Raw genomic sequence first — 25,576 nt, forward strand, 5'->3', positions numbered from 1 at the left:
TATGTAGGACATAGTCAATGTCACCGTAGTCAATACAATACAGCACACGAGGCATGAAACGTTAAAGTAAGCTTGGTGATGGACTAGACTATGCTCGCAAAAAGCTAATGATAGATCACAGTCCACTGTCTAGGAGTGTAGTTAGTCACGATCTCTTGGCAATTGTTGTACACCTTACAAGCACGAGAGTAACCCCTGATGGCTATATCCACACACACACACACACAGATGCAATGCCACTAAACGTGTTTTTTGCAAGGCTTAATAGATATCATTTGCAAATTATCTAAAAAGCATTCAAATATAGAGATTTATAAATGAAACCTATAATTTTATTCCATGAAAATAAAGCAATCTAGAATCCCAACCTTGAGACTTGACAAACGTGGGTTCTAACCCAACCCGTTGTAGACATGTCAAAATAGTATATCAAAGATGGCCTTTCTCTTCGGTTAAGCCTACTTGTGGAAAGAGAAAAAGATGTCCAAACGCATCCTGAAGAAAGGATGCCCAATCAATTTTACTAGTACTATGGCTTCCAAAGCCATTTGTGACCTCGGAGGCAACATTTTTTTTGTCAGCCTTCCACCAGCCACACGCCGAATTATATCAAAGCTTTAACCTCAAAATAGATTGCGCTACTGCGTGGCAACCGTAGGGGGTTCAGCCCTCCTGCGATGTCTGCCTGAGCAGGCTTCATACACGGATTATATGATCGGGACTAAGAAGCGGAATAATTGGTGAGTTGAACAAAGCTAAGAGGAGGGGCTGCAACGGAGCTACAAAATCAAATTACTAGGAATTCGCAAGATTCTCAGCTACATCAAGCACCCACGATTTCCCTCATGACCAGAGGGTGCTAGCGTTTGGCTGTTGGATGCCTTCCAGCAACGTGGGCCTATGATGTTGAGCTAGAACTGGAGTAGAGGGAGCCATAGGGGGGGAGGCAGCGATCAGCATGCCATTGGAATTGGCAAAGTTGTTGAGCGCAGCTGTCTGCTGCATACGAAGACAGACAATCTCTGCCTGTGCTACGGCCAGCTGCGTTTGCAATTGTGAAACCTGTTGCTGGAGTGAGGAAATAGCACCGACGCAACCATACACGGGGTCTCGCACTCTGGCATTCGCTTCGTACACCATGCTGCTGACCGCATCGCCTCTCTGATGCTCCGGCAAGTCCTGCGTGGTAAGTGCGCATCTTTTAGACAGAGCCAAGAGAAAACAGTCATTTACTTGCTCTCGGCACTTACAACGTTCACATGTAACGGCAGATAAGTAGAGGAGAAAGGATGGAACAACCAAAGTGAAGAAAGGTACCATGGTCATGCTCCTAACATGTATATACTAGCAAACGTTAGAGTTGTAAAAGATTGAATGACTAAATTGTCCAAATAAACCTCGCCTCTACCGGAAAGATTTCCTATTTCGACCTTAGCTATGCGCTGTGGCAACACGGAGGATATGACAGCTTTTAAGAACCATGCAGGGCAGAATAGCACGGTATCATACTTCCTGGAAAGTTCGACTACTCCGCCCACCGGGAGGACGCATTGCCGTGATTACCTGCAGCATTTTGTTGACATTACTGGCTCCAAAGACTTTGTGCACGCTCGCAAACTTCAACGGCTCGTCCGCAGGAAAGTAGGGAGCAAATACACAATCTTTCGCACACCTCCTGCGCAAGAGCTTGCAGGCGGCGCAGGGAGAGGAGCTTCCTTGACGACAGCTTTCTTTCATGTTGAGACACTGCAGACGAGGCTGTAGGTAGCAAAACTGGAAGGTGTGCGCTTCGAGGTTTTCAATACGATAACCGCTACTAAAATACCCCACACTAATATTGTTTCGGTGAAGAGGATGGGCAGTTGAGGAGACAGAGTAACAGGTGACAACGCAGCTTATTAACCAGCAACTATCTGAGAAGAGGAAGAGCGGGCAGAATCGTGAAACCATACAAAAAGTGTGGCACTGATGGGGAGAGACGAGGGAACAGAAAAGGTGGGAGAGGGTACAGTACGCAACGGGTGTCAAGGGCCCGTTCGGGAGAGGCGCAGCAGGCAACGACTAATAAAACCCACGTTCTCTGGGCCCGTTGAGACTCGAGAGCGAGAGAGAAACCGAGGTACCTACTGATGAGAGACAGGAGGGAGACGCTCCCTCCGCGAGCCCACAGACTGGCCAGGGAAACCATATAAATATACAGACAAGTTTGTCACCGGCACGGAGCGACAGCTGCAACTTGCGAGAGCTAGGAAAGAGAGAGACGAGGGGGGAGGCAGACAGACTCCAGACGAGTCCAGAGGACAGAAACAAGGGAGAAAGAACAGGAAGGGAAGATCGGAGGGGGAACGCGGAGATGTACAGGGAGACAAGGGAAAGGACAGATGCTAGAGAAGCTATTGTAGTAGTAATAATAAGAGTATTTCACCTGTGGATGAACAGCAATGGCGATAGATCTTCACGAGCGGCTATGCGGGTCTGGAAGGATGGAGAGCGAGCTTCTCAGAGGGGAGGCAAACGTGGGCAGGCCGCAGGATGGCTGATGAGCAGTGGGGCTCAGGTTTGCAGACTCCAGAGGTTGGCAAATGGGGCTGTTGGCATGTGGGGGTACAGACTAGAAAAACGATTGCGCGCAGCCGCACGTCCACCTGACACGTGCACGAAGAGCGGCGCTTGCGCAATTTGCCTCTACATTTGACGGCGACGCAGCGGCAGGACTGCCAAATATAGCATGCTATTTGCGTGGCCTTTTTTAGCGGCGCCGCGGCCAAAACTCTTCAGGCCCCACCTTTGGTTACACGTAGAAATGGCTGCTTCAATCGTCGTGGTTGCCGTCAATAGAAAAACGCTGACTGTAAACTTATCTTTTGTATTGTCCTCCTCCTCGTAAGTTACTGTATGTCTTATTATATCCCAGATTCTGCTACAGAGTCGTCTTCATGCTCATAGCGTATCTACCATCGCCTTGCCACATGCAGTCAAAAATGTGGATGTAACTTCTTGTTTCCACGCAGGGCCAAATGTTCCCATTCAAGTGAGCCCATCGATCTGAGTGAGTTCCCATGCAAGGTAGTTCAAAAACGGATCCACCACGAATTTGTGGATCCGTTCCGCCATTCAAATGCTGGCACCCGCACACCACCGGCCTACATGGAAGTAGAGCTGTGTGTTAAATGGTGTCGCAATACATGATTCTAGCTAGCTAGAGGCTTTCGCACGAACCGCCCATTTTGGCAAATATGCCGGCAAAGTCTGGCGTAGGTGCCCACAGAGGGCCATGATCCGATTTGAGTAGCTGCTGTTTGCTACCCGTCTGTACAGACTTCTGCAGACTGGGGTCTATTGCCTCTGATGAGATGCAGACAAATCCAATTGGCTGTAAATGGCCAAGCCCCCTGAATGCTCGAGAAAATTTCGGTCTCCAATGGGGCTTCAAAATGCTACCTTTGAGCATCATGATTTTCGGCATAAGAGGCCATCCCCATACCACTGCTAGCTGCGATGCAGATCCTCTTTGCAAGAGGCTCTTGAACAGGCCTCTAAGAGCAGGTCCCCATGGACCGGCATATCCCACGAAAGCCAGCATCGTTGCCTATTTTTGAACCTGCCCCGAATTCTGTGGAGAGGGGTGTGGTTCTAGGTTCCGTGAGTCCCAAACTATGCTGCATTCAAGGCTCGCAGTGGCTTTAGATGGTGCCTGGCATGGGCCTGGAGGCATTGGAGGTAAGTGAAAAAAGATCTGAGCAAGCTTGTTCAGCTAGTCCATGGGGACCTGCTCTAAAAGCTTAACTACGTCCCCATAAAAGCCTCTAAAACCTCTACAATCTCCTACATAATCAATATTTTCTACAACACCCTTGAATGGAAGTAAATGATTGAGGAGCAAGGGATGGACACGCCGGTCTAGGGCTTCTGCAAAAGGCCTCTGAACACCTAAGTTGCTGCAACAGGTTTGAAAATTCAAACCCTGCGAATTAAATGACTAAATATAGGAGGTCTGGGGGGTGCCCCTGGGCATCCCTCATTCCTCAGACCATCATAGGAAGATGGTGATTTAGATTGAGAGGATGCATCCATGGCTCTATGGGGACGACCCTCGTTATGTTGAGACCAGCTTCTCAAGCTGGTCTAGGGGGTCTATGGGGACGGTGGTCTAGGGGGTCTATGGGGACGGCCTCTAAGGCACTGAAAATGCTAGTAATCGTTGATAAAACCCATCCGGCATGCTTTGATCATTGATGATTATAGAACTATAGATTATAGAGCCTACATTCAAATTGCTTCTCAACCAAGTGGTTTTGACTCTGGTCTTGCTTCTCATACACGCTTTGGACGACTCTAGAATTTTCACCTGTTTCTTTCTAGTGTGGGAAGGAAAACTAGTACCCAAAGAGAAGTCAATGCTCCTCCCCGTCTGCGTGCTCGCTGAACCCTAACATCTTTGATCATCCAGTGCAGCCTGCAGGTCTACAACAAATTGCAAAATGCAGCAGCCGGTGTCTGCTGGAGTGGCGATAATAGTGTCTGCAACAGGCAGGGGGATCTGGGGCCAGGGGCACTCTCTATCACAACTCCTGGATTGACCTGACCCTCGCGGCACTGCGCACTGATTTTCAGATCGTCAAAGATTTGCGTCGAAGAAAGATTTGCGTGGAGGAGATGATTAGTTGAATCGGCTTCTGTGTATACAGCTATTTTTAGTGAATAACTCAATAACTCAGGGCCTGCGCAAGCGAAGCTGTGTGACTCGTGAGAGAGTGCAGTGCGCCCCGCAGACGAGCAGCCTCAAGTTTGGGACTAAAAAGCAAATTGACGAAGCTCATAAGAAAGGGCCATGCATGCACGTTCTGCCTAAGGGGTGTTGATGATGATGCATTGATGCATGCATGCATCGGGCCGGGGGCCTTCTTAATACTAAATGCTTAGCATGTGTTATGCACATGGGGCAAGCGGCGCGTATAAAAAGTGCTTATATAAATTATTAAAAGGAGTCCGACGCCAGGCTTTAAGCACCGATTTGTCGGCAGCGCCGTCTGGTTGGTGCCAGGTGGTGGGCTAGCCCCTGTCCTCAACCTCCTTAACGGTCCCCGGTGAACTCTTATTATAGCACCCTTTACATGTTACACCCGTCTCCAACTTTAGCTCGACCTAGGATATCATTGCTAATGCCAGTTCAACCTTGTGGCCTCATGGCTGCGCTCATGGCAACGCATTTTCTACCACATTTCACTTTTGGCTCCTCTATGAAAGAAGAACTTTCTCATCCGAATCCTACCACATGTGGGCTTGGCTCCATGAGGAATGTAAAACTAGCTTCTCGCACCCAAATCCTTTAGCTGAACTCTCCCTCAACAAAATAGACTTCCATCAAGAGTAAGTGGTTCCAAATGCAACTACTCCATGTGGCACAAATGAGACAAATGTATGCTACCTTATGAGTCATGAGCAATTGTGCTTTTATTGAACCTCACTCTTATCTTCCCATGTAAAACATGGGATCACAATGGACATGGTCTACCACAAGAAAGCTACATACCTCTAGGCATATAGTAAGAAGGCATATCGCTATCATGAGGAAATGAATGATGAATATATGCATGTAATAAGAAAAAAATATTGGACACAAACTAGTACCACATCACTATGTTTTCAACATGAGTGACTAACTTGCAAACATTTTTCTTTTAATGCATAATAATTTTACAAATTCTATGTGAATTGAATTTAGCACGTGAAACCATGTCTTTTCCAAAGCAACAACAAAATATCAGGCTAATGTTGAGAAAACAATTTATTCCAACTTCAAGCCTTTTATATTTATAAACCAAATATGTTATATGTCCTGAGTTAACAATTTATTCCAACTTCAAGCCTTTTATATTTATAAACCAAATATGTTATATGTCCTGTGTTGCATGTTACGAGACATCAATTTAAGAATATGGTTTCATAAATATCTTAATCTAGTCCTTGAGCTTGTAGCTAAAATGGCTAAAACCCTTGCCTCTCTTTGGGAGGTCTTGGGTTCAAGTCTTAAGGGCACCTCACGTATGTTGCAAGTTATGTGGATACTTATAGGCCATAATCGACAATTGCACAAGATTTCATTTCGTCCACCTCAACTTACACCAATCACCTAATGCTTTTCCAGTTTCATATGCCTTTAACCACATCGACTGAGCTCCCAAAGGACATTAGATTTTGATAGCAAGCCTTTATGGACATGATGTTTCGATTGGCATATAACTAATATGTTGTGCAAGTTGTTGTGCCAAACGTTGTTAGTGATCCTGATATAGTGCTTGGCTAATTATTTAGTGCTTGGTGGTCTTGACACATTACTTGGCTAATTGGCAATTAATTAGAGGGGGATACCACCCTGATGGTATGATGAGTGCTAGGTGTATGAGCATGTATGGGCTCACCACAAAGGTGCTGGAGAAAAAAAATATTCGATCCATGGATTAAAAGCAATAAACTCCTACCTTGAAATAGCATTAAAGAAACAAGTTTGCATACATGGTGGAATAATTTTGTGAAAATACAATCCAATCTCTACTCGAAATATTTACGGCCCTTCAAATAAAAACCTCTACTTCCATGACTATATCCTCTCTTAATCATGATGTTTTAACTAGCGTGATGCCTTGAACAAGTCTATATTCTGATGCACATTTCCAAGCTAGATATACTATTCCCAAAGCTGTGGAGTATAGTCAACACACATTTTTCAAGGCACGCTCTATTTCCAAAGCTTTTCTAAAGAGAGTAGTCAACAAATTACCTACCGCAAATATATAAAGCTACACTTAATTATATACAGATTGCATACATGATTCCTTCTTGCTATGGCCTCTTAAGTTTTTCACTTTTTCCATACTTTGATGGCAAATTACAAAGTCTAGTGGAAGCATGGAAGAAGGTGACAATGGAATCTGCGTGTTTCCATGCAACTTGCATGGTAATCCTATCATGATTTGAGAATCCATGCCATGAGTAATTTGTTCCGTAAATATAAACAAAGGACTAGAGGATGATGACTGTGAGCCACATAGTGATTCCTTCACTAGTTTCGATGTTGAGAATTGGAATTGGACCCTAAAAATCTATCGAAAAATGTCATGTTATGACATAGTGGCTTTCCTTTATATTTCTCAAGTCAACGTTCAATATAGTTGTGGTTAATGCAATAGTCAAATGTGCCCTTAGCATGACCAATTGATATTTTTATGTTTCATATCATAAATTAAAAGACAGCATCATTGACAAGATATATCTTATATTGTTGAGAGAAAGCATAACTTATTTCTATTATTTTTTACATCATAAGTCAAAAGGAAGCATCATCAACAAGATATATCTTATATTATAATTTATTGAGAGAAAGTCTATTCTCATTACCACATCCAAATATTAGTAGTTACAGCCCTGCACAAGAGACTATTACCATCATTAATTTTTCCTTTTGAACTAGAAAATATGTTCCATTGGAAATTATACTAAGAGTTGGTAGCCAAGCTGCCATTGAAATATGAATTAGAATAACCATTGGTATTTTTATCGATATATGTGACTATGGCATATATTGATGAAAATAGTAGTGTCTATACCGACATTGAAACTATTCCAAACTCTAAACTTATCTCAGTAAACATCAGACATTGTTGGTCCAAATCACATCTCACACAATGTTAGTAATATGATGATAATAAGTGATAAAACTCTAAACCTTGAACCCTAAACCCTAATGCCAAAACCCTAAGTTCTAAACTCCAAACTCTAAACTTACCTCAATAAGTAGCTTTGTAGGACTCGACCTACTCCTACTAGCTGTCCACGCTATAGATCTAGCCCAGATCTAGTTGTTGGGCTATCTTGGACTTTCATGCTTATTAGGTAGCCTATGTGGTTGCCACATGGGCATTATAATCCTTTTTTCATAATGTTATAGCTCATAGCTACTGCGCACATGGGTAATTTCTTTAATGTCTCCTAAGAGATGAGGTTGTGGCTTGGTGATCAATCTGCCATGGCTTGTATTTGGCATGTTGTGCCTGCTGATGTCAGCTCTACCCAAAGTTGAGATGGAGTCTTTCTTATCTATCTCATTAGGATCAATAACATTATCAATTGTAGGTTCAACTTGATTAGGTAGTACTGCTCTTATGGTGTAAAAAGGTGTAATGGTAGTAGGTTTATCATTGTCAAGGTGCATAAATTGAGTTCCCTTTGTACTATCTATTTTGGTCGGTGTACTTGTCCACTTTAGTAAGTCTTCTAACTCAAGTATAGGAGCACACCAAGAGTCTTCAATACCCAAGCATTGGCCTAGTTTGTCGACTGGAACCCTTGGAAGGTCTTGAGCTTGATTGGGAGATTCAACATTCTGAGGATTAGTGGATTGGGGAGTCACTATTGTCCTATTCATCCAATCACAAAGGATTCCCAGGGGGGTCATTAAGAAATATGTAAGATAGCACACGTGCAATCAACGGAAGGGGTTTTATATTTTTATGGAGTTAAAAGAAATATACATACATAAGGGGCTTTTTAATTTAAAAAGTGAAAATTTTCATACATAAGGGATACTTTAATTATCTCAAACAAAATAGGTTATCAAAATCCATAAGTACGGGGTTTTTTAAATACTTCTTGATCGCACGTGCTATATGGAGTTTTTACATAATGCCCCCCCCAAACCCCCCCCCCTCCCCAAGCTACTATCCCATAGCTTCTTCTTGGTGGTTTGGAATCCTTTGTGGCTATCCTAGGCATAGATAAATGTTCATGATTGAGGAATGCCTTTGACACCCTACTCTTTATAGTTGTCACTTAGCCTCTTCTCAAAAAACTCAAGTAACTTTGAGAGAGGCATAATTAAGGGACTCCCTCTTCCTTCTAAAGTAGATGAATGCTAAGATAATGATAAGGCATTCACAATAGAAAATAAGATGCACTCATGAGAACGATAGAGGAATAGCTACGTTTGGCTCAAAAAAAAAAAGAGCTCTAGAGCTATACAAAGCTGATAGCCCCATGTGACGAATAAATATGATTTTCTTGGACAAATCACGTTCCAAAAGCCTTCAAAATTTAAGTACCATATTGGTAGAAGACATCTCAAGAAAATAGAGATTTGAGTTACTACTAAGTATAATCAAAGGGAAAATGAGATGCTAAGTAGTAAGACTTTAAGCACTCAACCAAACCTTGTCATTATCCAAATTTCATGTCAGTTCCAACTGTGTGTGTCTATAGCAATTAGGATTTACAAATGCCAATGCAATATATTGGACAAGGGGTTGAAAGATGTCTTATGGATTGATACAACAACCTTTGACCACTCCAAAGGATTTTGGTCATAATGGGATATAAAGGATCCCTATGGACAGATATAACCAAATGATTCATTGAAAGGAGTGGAAGGAAATGAGATGGAACTTGCAATGAGCTCAATTGTACATAAAGACCAATTCTATGGATAGATCTAATTGAATTATTTATTGCGAGTGGAAGGAAATGAGATATAACTTGCAATGAGCTTGATTGTACATTGTTGTTTTCCTCTTAAAGACTCAAAGGATTAGTAGAATATTGGATAGGCTTGGTAGAACAATGTATGAAGTAGTAGATGGGAAAACCTGCCTCTTATCATCAAAGACATTAGGCCAGTAATAAGTTATGGAAAATTGGAAGACATGGGGATCCATAAATCCATATTCCATTTGACAGGGCACTTGCAATTGGTCATTAATTGATAACCTCTTCAGGAACTTCTCCTTAAAAATAAAAAAATAGAGTGTTACTTTAAGAAAAAAGCGAGAAAAAAACTTAAAGGGTCTTGTACACTTTTATTAGGAACGAAGGGAACTCATTTTTATTGCACTCAAAATATGGGAAATGCCATAAAATATGGATACTTACTGCAAAAATGTCAGTCTAGTACTCAGGCTTCACATTAAATGTGTATATAAGATCCTTGATTTTTTGTGTAGTATTTGATGCTTCTAACATCACCAGCATTCTGGAGCGGGCCAAAACTCCCAAATCGACCCTGGAGACACCAAAAACCGACCCCTAGAGGCCTAAGAAAGGGCGAAAATGCTCGGAATGGGGGATTTGCACAAAAACGCGATTCAATTCTAGCTGGCCAAATCGCGTTTTTCTGCAAATCCCCCATTTTGGGCAATTTTGCCCTTTCTTGGGCCTCCGACCCAATTCTAGCTGGCCAAATCGCGTTTTTGTGCAAATCCCCCATTTCGGGCATTTTTGCCCTTTCTTGGGCCTCCGAGGGTTGGTTTTTAGTGTCTCCAAGGTCGATTTGGGGCTTTTGCCACGCTCCGGATGTGCTGGCAATATCAGAATCATTAAATACTGCACATAAAATCATCTTTTGAAGATCACGTATATCAAACATAATAAAAGAAAAAGATTTTGAATATGACTTATTTTATATTTTTACATGGTTTTTGGTATTTTTCCAATGTTACATTGGCCCTCTTTTGATTGGTCGAGAGCCTATTTTTCTAAACCCTAAAAGGCCCCAAAATGAGCTCCCTTTTTTCTTAATGACACAATCAATAAAACCCATGCACTCAAGGTTAATAGCATATCAACACATACTAAGAGTAGAAGCAAGTTGTGCACAATTGAATGCAATAAGCAAGTCTCTTAGTTGCGCCCTAATTCTACAACCAGCAACCATAAATACTACATAGCTTCCAATCATCAAATTCATATCTCACTCGTACAATGCTATTTTTCATACATGTATACTAATGACTAAGGATATACTCCTTACCACCTACAATCTGCAACTACAAAATGCTAAGGTGCTAGCATGAAGTTGTTAAAACCTTGTGGCAACAAGGGCATGTAGTTTAGTGCAACGAAGATGAGATCATTGTGTGTGTAGAGTAGCGGCAAAGCTCTACTTGTAATATCTTGAGCTTGAAAGATGGTATGATGAATCTAAAAGGATGAGGATAGTCAAAATTCTCTCTAAAAAAGATCTAATCGTACCTGCAAATCAAGATCTAGAAAGAGATATATTAAAATTGGAGAGAGAGAGAGAGAGAGAGAGAGAGAGAGAGAGAGAGAGAGAGAGACTAAAAGCCTATACTTTTGAGGTCCCACCAAAAAGTGTAGGGACTCAAGAGGTTCCCCCACTTTGTGGAAGGACTCAATGGGTTCCCCACTTTGTGTAGAGATGCAAGAGGTCCCCCCAAAAGGTCAAGGGACTCTTATCCAAGAGGTCTCTTGCAAAACAGGTCCCACCCTGGACGTACCTACTAATTGTGTAGAGACCCACAGGTATAAGTCTCTCTCAATGGAATGAAGCTCCCACTCTTTGAGGTTTAGTGTTCAAGCTCATTATTATGTTCATGTGATTGATCTTCATTGCGTCCATGCTACCTTACACTATCGTGTTCCAACATGCCATTACCCTTGCACTCCCCACCCTTGTACTCCTTCCTCCCATCCTCTTCTCCCTCCTCCCTCCTTTTCCTCCTCCTCCCTTCCTCCTCCTCCTTCCTCCTCCTCTCTCCTCCTTCCTCCTCCCTTGTCCATCCTCCTCAACCCTTTACCCCTTGAAGTCGTGAAGGAGACTAGCTCTCCACTCCTCAACCCTGAAATCCTAACCCTTCAACCCTCTCTAAACCTTGGAACTCCTAGTTAGCTCTTTCCACCTTTTGAACCCTGCAACCCCTTCTAAACCCTTGAACTTCGGTGGAGGTGAGAGCCTACATCCATTGTTGTGATCAATCCCTTTTGCTCACCCATGCCTGCATGGGATTTACTTTCCACACTTTAGCCCACACCTTTCACCGACATAGGACCTGAGGATCTATGCTACACTTGTGAATACCTATGCTAGAACGAGCAACGACATGACAACACCCACAGGACCTAGAGATGGTGACAACATTTCGGCATTGTTGTCGAGGAGGTTAGCACCTGAAGCAAAAGCAAAGCACATGTTTGCATGTGTGAACTTACTCTCTTTCCCCCCCCCCCCCTCTCTCTCTCTCTCTCTCTCTCTCTCTCTCTCTCTCTCTCTCTCTCTCTCTCTCTCTCTCTCTCTCTCTCTCTCTCTCTCTCTCTCTCTCTCTCTCTCTCCCCCACTCCATCACCCTCTCTCTATTCCTCCCCCCTCACACATCCTCTCGCTCCCACTCACTCACCCTCTCTCTTATCTTCCCCCCTCACTCATCCTCTCGCCTCACCCATTCACTCCCTCGCCCACTCAGCGGTGGCGGGCAATGGCAGTGCTCATGGAGGTGTGTTTGGTACCTACCCCATGGCATAGCATCGACCATGGTGGTGGTGCACATAGCACCCATGTGCGGTGACACAGCAATCTAGGCATGCCCACCAACGATGGAGCAGCGTGCTCACAACACCATGCCCTAGGCACGCCTACTAATGGAGCAGTGCCTTAGGCACGCCTCATGCGGTAGTACCCACCCATGATCATGTCTCTGCCAATGCTGCCCCTTTGCCTCTATCTAGCGGCCCCAGTACCCACACCGCGATCCCCCTCTACCTCGAACCTCTCGCATCAAGTTGCATGCCTCGATTTTTGTCCCCCCCCCCCACCTCCTCCCTTTGAAATAGCCACCATCGGCAGAAGAGAGAGAGAGAGACAGAGAGAGAGAGACTAAAAGCCTATACTTTTTGAGGTCCCGCCAAAAAGTGTAGGGACTCAAGAGGTTCCCCCACTTTGTGGAAGGACTCAATGGGTTCCCCACTTTGTGTAGAGATGTAAGAGGTCCTCCCAAAAGGTCGAGGGACTCTTATCCAAGAGGTCTCTTGCAAAACGAGTCCCACCCTAGACGTACCTTCTAATTTAGTAGAGACCCACAGGTATAAGTCTCTCTCAATGGAATGAAGCTCCCACTCTTTGGGGTTTAGTGTTCAAGCTCATTATTATGTTCATGTGATTGATCTTCATTGCATCCATGTTGCCTTACACTATCGTGTTCTAGCATGCCATTACCCTTGCATTCCCCACCCTTGTACTCCTTGCTCCCATCCTCTTCTCCCTCCTCCCTCCTTTTCCTCCTCCTCCCTTCCTCCTCCTCCTTCCTCCTCCTCTCTCCTTCCTCCTCTCGTGCCCATCCTCCTCAACCCTTTACCCCTTGAAGTCGTGAAGGAGACGAGCTCTCCACTCCTCAACCCTGAACTCCTCCTAAACCCTTCAACCCTCTCTAAACCTTGGAACTCCTAGTTAGCTCTTTCAACCTTTTGAACCTTGGAACTCCTAGTTAGCTCTTTCAACCTTTTGAACCTTGCAACCCCTTCTAAACCCTTGAACTTCTGTGGAGGCAAGAGCCTATGTAGATCCATTGCTGTGATCAAGCCCTTTTTCTCACCCACGCCTGTATGAGATTTACTTTCCACACTTTAGCCTACACCTTTCACCGACATAGGACTTGAGGATCTATGCTACACTTGTGAATACCTATGCTACAATGAGCAATGACACGATAGTAGCACGCGTGGGACCTAGAGATAGTGACAACATTTTGACACTGTTGCTGAGGAGGTTAGCACCTGAAGCAAATGCAAAGCACGTGTTTGCATGTGTGAACTTACTCTCTCCCCCCCTCTCTCTCTCTCTCTCTCTCTCTCTCTCGAACTCCCTCTCTCTCTCTCTCTCTCTCTCTCTCTCTCTCTCTCTCTCTCTCTCTTCTTCCCTCCCCCTCACTCATTCTCTCTCTACCACTCTCTCACCCTCTCTCTATTCCTCCCCCCTCATGCATCCTCTCCACTCACTCACCCTCTCTCTTATCTTCCCACCTCACTCATCCTCTCACGCCCCCCCTGCCCACTCAACGGCAGCGGGCTTGTAGCCTCACACAATGGCAATGCTCATGGAGGTGTGTTTGGTACCTACCCCATGGCATAGCGTCGACCATGGTGGCGGTGCACATAGTGCCCATGTGCGGTGGCACAACACCCTAGGCATGCCCACCAATGGTGGAGCAGCGTGCACAACACGATGCCCTAAGCACGCTTGCTAATGGAGCAGTGCCTTAGGGACGCCTCGTGCGATAGTACCCACCCGTGATTGTGTCTCTACCAATGCCGCCCCTTTGCCTCTGTCTAGTGGCCCTGGTACCCGCCTCGATCCCCCTCTACCTCGAATGCCTCTTGCATCAAGTTGCACACATCAATTTTTGTCCCCCCCACCACCTCCTCCCTCCGAAATAACCACTGGCAGCGGCAGGAGGGGGAGAGAGAGAGAGAGAGAGAGAGAGAGAGAGAGAGAGAGAGAGAGAGAGAGTGAGAGTGAGAGAGATATATATATATGTCTATATGTGTGTGTGTGTGTGTGTGTGTGTGTGTATAGAGAGAGAGGAGAGGTTAGAAACTAACCATAGTTTAGTTTAAACTAACTATAACTAGGTCTCAAGGGGTGCACTTCTAAGAAACCCTATGTATCACATGCGTCCTTGATTCAGAAGGGGAATTTAGAAACCCCTCAACTAAAATTTCTTCCCTAATAAAACCACCCCTCTTTACTTATGAACTAATGGATTTTTTTCTGAAGTTGAATTTAAAAACCCCTCCTATTATTGTAATGCTATTAATCCTTTTCCAAAACTTGAATTGAAATACCCCTCCTTTTGAATGCACATGGTACACTAAAATTTTCTAAGGTGAACCCTCGAGAGCTAGGTAGATAAGGTTAGGTGCACTTAAAAATTGACTTTTTTAAGCAAAAGAAAGAGTAACCCATAGATAGTCTAACTAACTATAGTTAGGGACATTAGGTTAGGTTAGCTTAACAAAACCCCCCAAGAAAAGGAAGGGCCTAAGTTATCAAAAAATTGCCTATTTTTGCCCCTTCTTCGAGGGCCCATATCTTGGTCATTGGAGGCCAAATCGTACCCATTTGAACCCGAATTTCACGCATGCAAAGATCTACATTGAAAGAACTTTTTGGGATCTTTTTGTCATCATTTTGCTACCACATAGGCACTGATTTCGACCAGTCGATCACATATTTTTTGCCATTTTTAGGCTACAAAGGTCGAAATCAATTGCGAACTTCACAGTCAAATGCACTCACTTCAAAGTCAGATTTAAGCATAAGAAGGCTAGCACCTACTACCTCCTTCCAAGAACTTTATTCTACCCTTGACGCTTTCTAAGAATTCAACCTCTCCCCATCGAGAAGCAGCATGGAGCATTGAAGGCTTGATGAAGAAATACTAAATGACGATCTACATCCCGAATATTTCTTCAATCAATGACACCACCACAACAACAATGGAAGAAGATACTTTGGTAAATTGGAAATGCCAAAATATAATGAGGGGATCCTGTAAGATTCCTCCAACTCTTCAATGCAGCATGTTGTGCTGTAGGCAACCGATCAAATGAAAATAAAGCTGCATGGTTTCCCATGGCCTTAACTGATGAGGCCTCAGAATGGTACCTAGATATATCTTCAATACATTTTGAGGGGCATTAAATGTGAATGGCAATAGATGAGCAGCCAAGCCAATCTATTTGCTTGCCTCTTTTCAAGTTGTTGGGATGGAAATGCCTTTCACATAATCTCAAGAGATCGGATCCACAAAATGAGGAGGCTCTAGATATGGCGTCTTCTATCTTTTGATCATTGATTGAGTTGTGGAAAGAGTGATTAGAAAGCCAATAACAGAATCCATCAATAGGGAGAGCCTACCATCATACAAGGAAACAGGTATCAACTCAGGTAGAGATGTGTAGGATCCAAGGATCAGAGGACTCACCAACATAGATGCAATATACCTCGTCGAGCTCCAAACAAATTGCTCTCAGAATACACAAAGAAGAAACACCACATCACCCTAAGGTCTTAGGCCTTTGTTTTTTTAAAAACAGCCACATCATCTAATCCTTCACTAATCCTTTTTACCCCTCTTCTTCTCGATCCAAGGTTCTCCCCCCCCCCCGCCCCCTTCCTCCAAGGTTTAAGACCCTCTCTCTTTCCAAGACCCTTAAGTGCCATAATTTGTTTAGCCTTGCCATATCCTTGAACTCTGGAGATTGAGTTCAAGGAAAGACAATTAAAAAGTAGGATCAAAAGAAAAGACTACAATACAACGAGTAGGATCAAAAGTGAAGACTACAAAACAAAGAGCAAGATGACTTTGAAATTCAAATCCAAGGCCGCGAACAAATAGCAGGGAAGTGGCATCACATTTTTCTCTCTCTTATAAAGTTTTTACTTTATAATATCTAAAAATTTCTCATTTTCAAAAATTGCCGAGTCCATAAAGAGATGAAATGATTAGGGGAAGTGATGAAAGGGCTTAAAAGGATAAGGCTATAGTCGAAGTACATGACAAAACTCATGAGGATACGATGGAAATGTAGAGTATAGATTATGATGATTACAAAATTTTGTATTTGGAATCAATCAAACTAGAAAACTGAGCATAATAGTACAATATAATTAGGGAAATGTAGGGTATAGATTATGGAAATGTAAGGTATAGATTATGGTGATTACAAAATTTTATATTCGGAATTCATCAAACTAGAAAACCGAGCATAATAAAAAAATAATTAGGGTCTATTAATGATACATTGAGGACCATAATGAAGCCATATCCAAATTATCTTATTTGAATCAGTAACTCATGGCAAAATCACAGACTCCTCCAAGTCAAGTTGAGACGTCTACCTCTCGACTTAAAGAAACCTCTAATATTCTTGAGGACTTAAAACCACCAACTTTCAATGGGGAAGAGAAAGAATGAATCAAGGATGCAATAAATATGTTATTGCAAAACTGGCAAGACTTCCATCAATGACTCAAGAACATCCCTCCTGAAAATCAAGTCATGGAAGCGAGTCTCTCCCTTGGAAATAAGGAATATAAATGGTGGATGAGCCTTAGAGAAAATGATAGGATACCTACGTATTGGGCTGAGTTTGAACAAGATTTCTTAAAAGAATTCTTACCTAAAAATGAGCTAGGAAGGGCTTACAAAGCTTGGGACAATTGTAGAGTGGGTAGGAACAATTTAGTCCAGTACATAGCAAACTATAGGGAGGTAGTCCTTAAGTTGAAGGGGCTCGATGAATTTGAAAAGATAAGGGTCTTTGTGAGAGGGTTAGAAGACCTACAAGGTTGAGGTGAGAAGAAATTCTCTCGAGACCTTTGAAGGAGCTATTTAATATGCCCAAATATATGACGACACAATGGGAAAATCAAAAGCTGGAACTTGGAACAAACTAGTATTGTTTTTATGTTTAATAAATTTTCCAATCTTAAAAGGAAGGTGCACTTCAAGAAGGAGGTTTCTCAGGCACCACCCAAGAGACCTCGAACACAGAGATATCCTCACGTGAAGAAAGAGGATAATCAAAAGGCCAAGTATAAAAATCTTAGCTTTAATGTTTGGAAAAAAATCATACTACTTGGAACTACCCTAAAAATAAGCAGGTGGGAGCTAAAGCCCCTATTAAGCCTCCACAAAAACAAATACATGTGCTGCAAGTGTTGCCACTTAAAGGTATTGAAAAGTACATAGAGGCAGAGGTTTATCATGAGGACAACACAGGCCTGGCATATGTGTTGTCTATCAATCGACAATGTGGTAGCCCACTTTTGGTCCTCATGATTTAATGAGGATGCATGGAGAAATTAAGGGACAAAGAGTTAGAATTATGGCCAGTGAGAGCGCAACACATAATTTCTTATACTATTTAAGAAATTAAAGTTTCTTGAGAGTCCAAGTGCCCAAAAATACATGGTCTCTCTAGAAAAGGGTAGTTTGGGACACCATGGTCTGTCTGGCAAATGGGAGTTTGGGACACCATGATTTATGGTGTGGAGGCAGACATTCAAGGCTATCAAGATGCCTTGGATTTCCAAATCATGCATCTTGACAAAACATATGTTCTTCTTGGTCAAGAATGGTTGTATAGTCTTGGGCATAGCTTGTAGCAAAGTTATTTAAATAAATCCATTATATTTGAAAAAGATGGTAGAGTCTTCCAAATTCAGGGAGAACATAATGTTTCCAACTCTCCCCTTATTTGTTCAATGGAATTGGAACAACTTCTACACTAACAAGAATGTGAGGTATGTTTTTGTGAACTTACTTTTATTGATGATTTTGATTCTAATACATTTGAAAAGAATAAATTTCCTCTTAATGTTGTTAAAAAGTGTAAACCTTCTTTTTGTGATTTAATGGTCGAATTTAAAGATGTTTTTTAGTGTGATTTGCCTGATGGTTTATGCCGAAGAGAGATGTAGATCACAAAACAAACATAGTTCCTGGATCTTCCCATGTTTGTAAACCACCCTATAGACTTAGTCAAATGGAAGAATGTGAGATGGAAAATACCTTAGGAAGGGCCAAATTCACCTAGCAACTTACCTTGGTCGTCACCAATTTTACTGGTAAAGAAAAAAGATGGTACTATGCATTTATGCATAGATATCAAGCTTCAATAAAATCACATTAAAAAATAAGTATCCTATGTCTCGCATCAATGAGTTTGTTGATCAATTGCAAGGGGAAAAATATTTTACCAAAATTGATTTAAGATCAAGATATCACCAAGTACGAATTAGACAAGAGGATGTCCCGAAGACATCATTTCATACTAGATACGTGCATTATCAGTTTAGACTAATGCCATTTGGTTTAACAAATGGTCCAATAACTTTTAGAGTAATGCCATTTGGTTTAACAAATGCTCCAACAACTTTTATGACACTTATGAATAGTGTCTTGTGGCCATATTTAGGAAAGGATGATATCCTCATCTATAGTAAAACAAGGAAAAAGCATTTGGAACATTTGAGGAAAGTGTTCCAATTGCCTATAGTTAACTCTCTTTTTGCAAATGAATCCAAGTGTGAACTCTTTACAAAAGAAGTGAAGTACTTTGGACATATTATATCCCAATAAGGGGTTCATATGGATCCTAAAAACCTACAAGAATTGTAGGTTTGTCTAGATTTTATAAGAGATTCATCGAGGATTCATCCAAGATTATGCTAAAATTGATGTTCCAATGACAGACCAGCTTAAGGGGGAGGGAAGTACCTTCATAAGCTATGCAAAACCCCACCGTAGAAGAAGAAAATGATAATATCTATCTCAGGGTACCTGAATATTTAGAATTCCTAAAGACAAGTAAATGTCTGTTTTCCATGTGAGTGGGCTAAAAATAAAGTTAGGAGATAATGATAATCTCATTGGAAATGCAATCCTAGATGAACTCATTGAACTTGCATCTGTACCACATGAACTAGAAAGAATTCTAGATAGACAAGAAAAAAGAATATGACATACAATCGAGAATACAATATGGCAAGAATGTCTAGTTAAGTGGAGAGATAGACTTGAAGAGAGTTCAACATGGGAAAAGGTAAGCAATATCCAGAGGACATTTTCCAATTTTGTTTTTGAGGATAAACACCATCTTAAGGGGAAGGGAATGTTACATCAGCCATAATCACGGAGACTTGCGACTTAGTCATGGCGAGGTCGAAAACTAGATGGCTCAATAGCTCTTGCATGTTATGGGGCCTAGAGGGTTTACTTCTAGGGTCACACCTAGGCCTAGGCATTTATGAGGAGATGCATAGGGTATCCCTAGAGAGGGCTTAATGCTCAAGGGGGTCACTCATCATATGTAACCCTATCACATGAGTTCAACGGATGGGTTTTTATTAATTTCATTACTTACAAATTTATATATACATAAGGAAGTAAATTAAGGCCTGAAATGTTAAAATACAAAAGGGTAGTGTAAATTATAAAAGTTGCAGAAGCTTGAGACAAGCTCCTAGCATGGAATATGGACATTTGCAGACTCTTTAGGAAGAGCGGTTTATGTTACGTGACAAAAAATGAGCCCAAAACTTTGAAAAATGGGTTCAATCCCTACCTTGGTTTGTTCTTGTAGTCTTAACGTGGTGTCAAATCAGTGAAATTTGCCTCTTACGTTATCTCTATGATTAATTCTGATGAAGGAAACATTTTTTATTAAGCAGCCTAAGGTTGAGTAACCAACCCTTTATTCACAGTAGCTATAAGATAGAGGTAGGTGATAGTATTTCTAAGCAAGAGGTAGGTAACATTACTTAGCTTTATTTATTAGCAACATAAGGTTGTAGGAAAACATAAAGTTGTACGAAAAGGAGTGAGGCCATATATAGGAAAGAATGGCAATGGTTTGTTTAATACAATAGGATATTAGTGAGTCGGAGCCTAGGGCAATTACACAAGGAGAAGAAAAGCAAGATGTAAGAAAGTATGCCCCTAGAGTGTAAAGGTCATATAAGAGAGATGGAGAGACTAGATTGTTTGCCACCTTGGGTGGTGGGGTGGCTTCTCATTGGTTGGATCCACTCACTTGGATGGTAGTTGATCCCTCATTGGTAAGAACCAAACAACACTTTCACCTTACATTAAATTGTACCTTTATGTGCATTAAACTTTAATGAGGGATGGGTTCAAAATACACCATACCCAAACCATGATTATATGGTTTGGAATCCCTTTGGATAGTACATAGTTTGGACTCAGTTTGGATAATACATAGGCATTAATATCACAACTCTTGTTCCCTTAAATATTTATTTGGCAAGGTAGGCTCTAGTAGCCAATTAATTAATCAATTAAAGTGTTGACCTCATGGTCAGTAAAGCTTGTTTATCCATTCATGGTGACACTAGGATTAAACAATATTTATTAATGATTTCATGTCCATGTGATTATGTTCAAGTGATTGAGGGCTCAACAATGGCCAAATCACGAGGCATTGTCATATCTTTATATGACAAGTCCCAATGTGTCCACTGTGGCCCGCTTCCATCCATGATGGGTTCATCTCAAGATAATGGCATTAATACTATGAACAACTTCAATGTTACACAACCCTTCTAACTTTTGAATTCACAATTGATGGCTCCCATTATTGCTATTGCAACAACCAAAAATTGTAAGCACACGTCAGTTCATTCAAGTGAGGAAACATGAATAGCTTCATGCATTATAGATCTAATATTCATCCTTTATACCTAGTATTATTCCATGAAAGTTCACATGGTCAACGTTTGTGATCTCAACTTCCAACAAGAGACAGGGATTACCACCAGTTTATTCTTAAGTGCTCTAGCAATCAATCCAACAAGCCTCCCCATAGAGTTGTGCTTTCTTTACTAGAACTCCTAGTCATTTTCACACCAACATCTATAGTGTTATCGAAAGCATTTAGTTGATGGATTCTCTCCTGAATAGGTTTGTTACTTTTGGGTTCTACCATCATGTCAGTCCCCATCTCATGCACTCCACAAATCAATAAAGCAACCCCCCAAGTGTCATGCCAAGGATAAAACTCACCTATTGCTCGAAAAAGACTAGCTTAAGCTCTTGCATCAAAGGATTTTGGTCCCTTCAAGTCATTAGCAATGGAATCTATTTTCTTCAATTGCTTGAGGAAAACCGACCATACACCCAACATGTTATGTCGATTGGGCCATATGGGAGACTAGCTTCCATAAATATGTTAAAAACCTTGGAGCCACTTGACATAATCAATGGCATCAAGGTGGTTGAGTCTAAGCACATCTTGCTTCACAGGTTTAAAAGGGGTATAGATATTATGTCCCTAGTTATATAGGAGTTAGCATATGCCTACATCGTGGTAAGGACGACCTTGGATGGCTTAATCCTAATTAGATGTTAGATAAGGGGCTAGCTTGGCTAAATATCACATGGGGTTGAGGTTATGTAAGCTAGGTGTCGGCTCAGTTGGGACAAATCATCATTGAGCCTAGACAACACTTCGTAGACCGAAGGATTATGAATGCAATACATGTAAGAGGTGAGTCTTGTGTTTATGAAATGCCATGGATGAGGTTGTGACCATAAATCTCCAAGTTCTAGGGAGAAGTTGAATTGGCTCTACATCTAGGTAGTTAGTTTGATGTCAACACAACAAGTATATTAGGACCTAGATTAAGGTGATATCTAAGTAGTGTAGAGATCTCACTTTGCCAAGAAATTGTGATCAAGATCTTTTGACAAAGGGAGGTGATTTGCATCGCTAGAATCCATGAATGATTTTGGACCTTGGTATTGGATACTTATACAAAACATCACAAAAGAGCCATTTTAGGAGGCTGATAGAGGAGAGGGCTTGGAGCCTTAGATAATTGCGTAGATGAAGAGAAAGAGTGGTTAACTTGCTTCCACCAATAATATCAAAGCTAATTTAATCCCCTTCTCTTCCTCCTCGTAAGGGGATATGATTCCTTCTCAGTGACATCCAAGAGAGAGATGTAAAGGATTTTGTTGTTGTGCTTATGCCTTGGCATAATAGTATCATTTTTCTAGTGGGAAGTTTCTCCCTCCCCTCTCTTCTCCATATCCAACCCCAAGCCCCCTCGCCTTCATCTCCTAGATTCCTAAGTCCTGTTGACTGAGTCCCCTTATGTCCTAGCTCCCTTCCTCCCAACTCACTCATATTGTGCAGGGTGATTCGTGACTTGTAGGTCATCTTCAAAGTGGTGGGATCTTCTTGCATGTCCTCGAGCAAAGTCGTAGGGACTAATATCATCGTGCGCTCTCATCTAAGTGCTCTCTAGGTCCCTTCCTCAGCCCTACAAATTTATTCATGTAACTTGGATGCTTTTCCTTCTTTTGTAGCTTTGGTTCGGGATGCAGAGAGGACAAATCCAAGGTAGCTTTGGAAATTGTAAATTTCAGTGCTTACGTGCTTGAGTGAAATGTACTAATGCATCCTGGTAGGCTGCCTCTTAGCGCTTGATCCTCACGCATAAGCTCTGTTTGGGAACTCCAACCTTCTTGTAAGTGACGGACATTCTTTTCAGTGTTCAAAACTAGTTCACAACCTGGTGCAAGCACTCCATGTCTTCTCTCTTCCAATTGATCAATCCATCACAGGAGGAATACAAAGCGCAATGGAAGGTGATACATTTGTCCTCATATTGGCCGGTCGCTCTTATTTGCGTTCATTCTTTTTGATGCACGATGCTAGAATCAGACTAGCTAGACTTTCCTAGGAGGGAAACGGTGTCTCAAAGGTTTGCTACTTCCTGTTGCTTCTAGTGTAGGTGCTTGGATAGGTGTTGTGGTTGTTTGGTCCCTTATTTGCCTTTGATCACTGGTATATGTCATGGGGCGTGTGGTTGAGGAGTGATTTCGTTTCACCTACACTGTTGCAAGCAGCTTTGGAAGCCCAAAGAAGGATTACATCGTAGAGAGCTCTCTGGAATGACTCTGTGTCATTAGCGTAGATTCGTTGATTTCAAAGCATGTTCATGGCTGGAGCCTATCACCTACATGCATCTGCTCAATTTCAGCAATGCGTACAGAATCAAATGCCTAATGCCTACAACAAGATGTTCCAGGATAAACGTGGCAACGTGCAAATGATATTGGAGTAGTAGTGGCTCACAAACTGTACACTGGTTCGTTTCTACTTGTGAGCCTCATTTGATTGGGGACTGGGAAGACACCAGGAGCTCGAGAATTTGAAGAGCAGTTGGTGAGAAAATACAAAAGGATTTGAAAGAAAATCTACAGTCGAGAACTTGGGATGGAGACTTAATGAAGAAGCAAAGATTGCGGCAACCAGCCACATGCAGATGATGCACAGGCCCCTCAAGGAGCTCGAGGACAAGAAGAGGAGAAGGATAACCAGCTATAAAGGTGCGAGGTGAACGCCGGAAGAGCCAGACCCGCACATGAAACAAAAGCAAGGCTTTGGGTTTAAGCAAATAGTGTTTGCGCCGCTGGGAGGCCTTTTCCGACGAGTACCCTTTGCCTCGTCTATATATAGAATAAGGAATCATCTTTTTAGCACTGCCTGCGAGGCAGCGCTATCGTAACACTTTCTTTAAAAAGTGTCCCACACCACTTTTCTCCACGTGGCCTTGGTTCTTCTCTCTCAAAGACGCTCACTCACACACACTTTCTTTTTTTTAGAACACTCACTCTCTCTCTTTCTCTCTTTGCACATACTTGGCCTTCCATCACAAGTGTTGCAAATTAATCATTCATTCATCTTGACAATTGTTTTCCTTTGACAGAACCAATTGAAGGCAGTACTCACTTGTTTACACTAGAAATTTGGTTTGTGTCCTTGTATTAGAAATTTGTTTTGCCTTTGTGGCCATTGGCAGCCTACATGTAAGCTCCGATGTAGTCCTCATGATCTCCGCAATGAAATATGTTTGCGATCGTTGTGAGTCTTGTCGATCAAGGCACTCAAACTAAAGTAGGGCAGGTTAGTGGGTTTAGGAAAGTCCAGGTCAAAGACAAAGTCCTTTGGAAGTGGTGGAGGTTTTCATAGATCATGTCTTCAATTTGTATTTTACGGCAGTCTCAGTTGAAGTTTTGAGGTATGAAAGTCTGTAGAGGATCTAAGGTCTAAGCAAACGTCTGAGGGCTTGGAGTAGAAGTTATAGATAGGTCCTAGTGAGGTTTTCAATGGTGCTCAGGCTCAGATTAACGAGGTTGAATATAGCAAAGACAAAATGGATCAGGAGAATTCAATAGCAAAGTAGATGCGTATAGCAGAGCAGATGCGTCCATTTTGAGATTTTGAAAAAAATTATAGCTAAAATCACTAGAGTGAGACTAGAGCGAGAGATGGTCTAATTCTATCCTCACTGAGAATTGGAATATTAAACTGCTAGGTCATGTTAGAGATTCTTTTTCTTTGTTTGTGGTGGCACAATGCATGCATTCCATCTCACTCTTAGCAAAAAAGCTACTCGTCATTATGGATTGTTTGTAGAGAAAAGATCATCCCATTCATCAAAACATTGTAGAGCTCCTCACTCGGTGCACAAACACAACTAGATTTATAATAAGGCTTGCTAGACAATATCAAAGATGAGAGTGCTAAGTTCTTGGACAAAAATAACAAGTTGTTATTAATGTCAACTAATGTTTACCAGAGATCATTTGATCGATCGATTTTCTTCAACTCTAGACCGAGTTGGAAGGATTTCTAAATAAGGATGTGAGATTTTGTCAAGAAGATGAAAATGCTTGCAAGTTTTTCAAGTTGTGTGTATATTTGCTTATGCTTTGCCATTCAGGATGCTTGAGTTTGAGCTATGTGTTTTGTATGAAGTCATTAACATCTATGACTTGCTCGACTAGGCTAAAGACCTTCCCTTCTTCATCTCTTTGTGGTGGGTGACTAGAGGTTCACACTTCTTTATAAGAGAAGCTATCATTTGTTTGTTAACATTTTGGCTTGTGAGCTCAAGGTGTGGGTGGATGATAGTATTTGATTGTGTCTAGGATAATGTTTCATATATGCATTAGTGCTTTCTTTCAAAGATTGTATTTGGAAGGTTTGTAGGTTTACTTAGAGTAAAAGAATTGCTTGATAGCAGAAGTGAGGGAGGGAGAGAGAGAGGAGTGCACACGATATAGCTACCTGTACACTAAGTGTATTGACAATGAACATGAAGATATACATATGAACCCCTTAGGGTTAGGGTCAGGATTTGCCCCTATGCCCTATGTGGATATAGTGCAATTTACACTATCTTTAACACCCCTTCTTA

At 41.9% G+C, this 25,576-nt stretch overlaps 1 protein-coding gene across 1 annotated transcript; it reads right to left on the bottom strand.

Annotated features, from left to right (window-relative positions):
* Window positions 1–444: 444 nt before the first annotated feature.
* LOC147883799 (LOB domain-containing protein 4-like) lies at window positions 445–1,834 on the bottom strand. The gene is made up of 2 exons (XM_087398290.1): window positions 1,564–1,834; window positions 445–1,179 (listed from the first exon to the last, which is right to left on the bottom strand). The coding sequence occupies exons 1-2, from the start codon at window positions 1,735–1,737 to the stop codon at window positions 844–846; spliced, it is 510 nt and encodes a 169-aa protein (XP_087254416.1). The 5' UTR covers window positions 1,738–1,834; the 3' UTR covers window positions 445–843.
* Between the last annotated feature and the right edge of the window lie 23,742 nt (window positions 1,835–25,576).

This window comes from Dipteris shenzhenensis, chromosome 27 (genome assembly GCF_047967505.1).
Source record: "Dipteris shenzhenensis isolate YYH24624 ecotype China chromosome 27, Dip_SZ_1.0, whole genome shotgun sequence".
NCBI lineage: Eukaryota > Viridiplantae > Streptophyta > Polypodiopsida > Gleicheniales > Dipteridaceae > Dipteris > Dipteris shenzhenensis.

Coding starts and splice junctions, on each gene's coding strand:
- LOC147883799 (XM_087398290.1), bottom strand. CDS start 1,737: ATGAAAGAAAGCTGTCGTCAAGGAAGCTCCTCTCCCTGCGCCGCCTGC. Junction 1,180..1,563: donor ATGTCAACAAAATGCTGCAG/GTAATCACGGCA, acceptor CTTACCACGCAG/GACTTGCCGGAGCATCAGAG.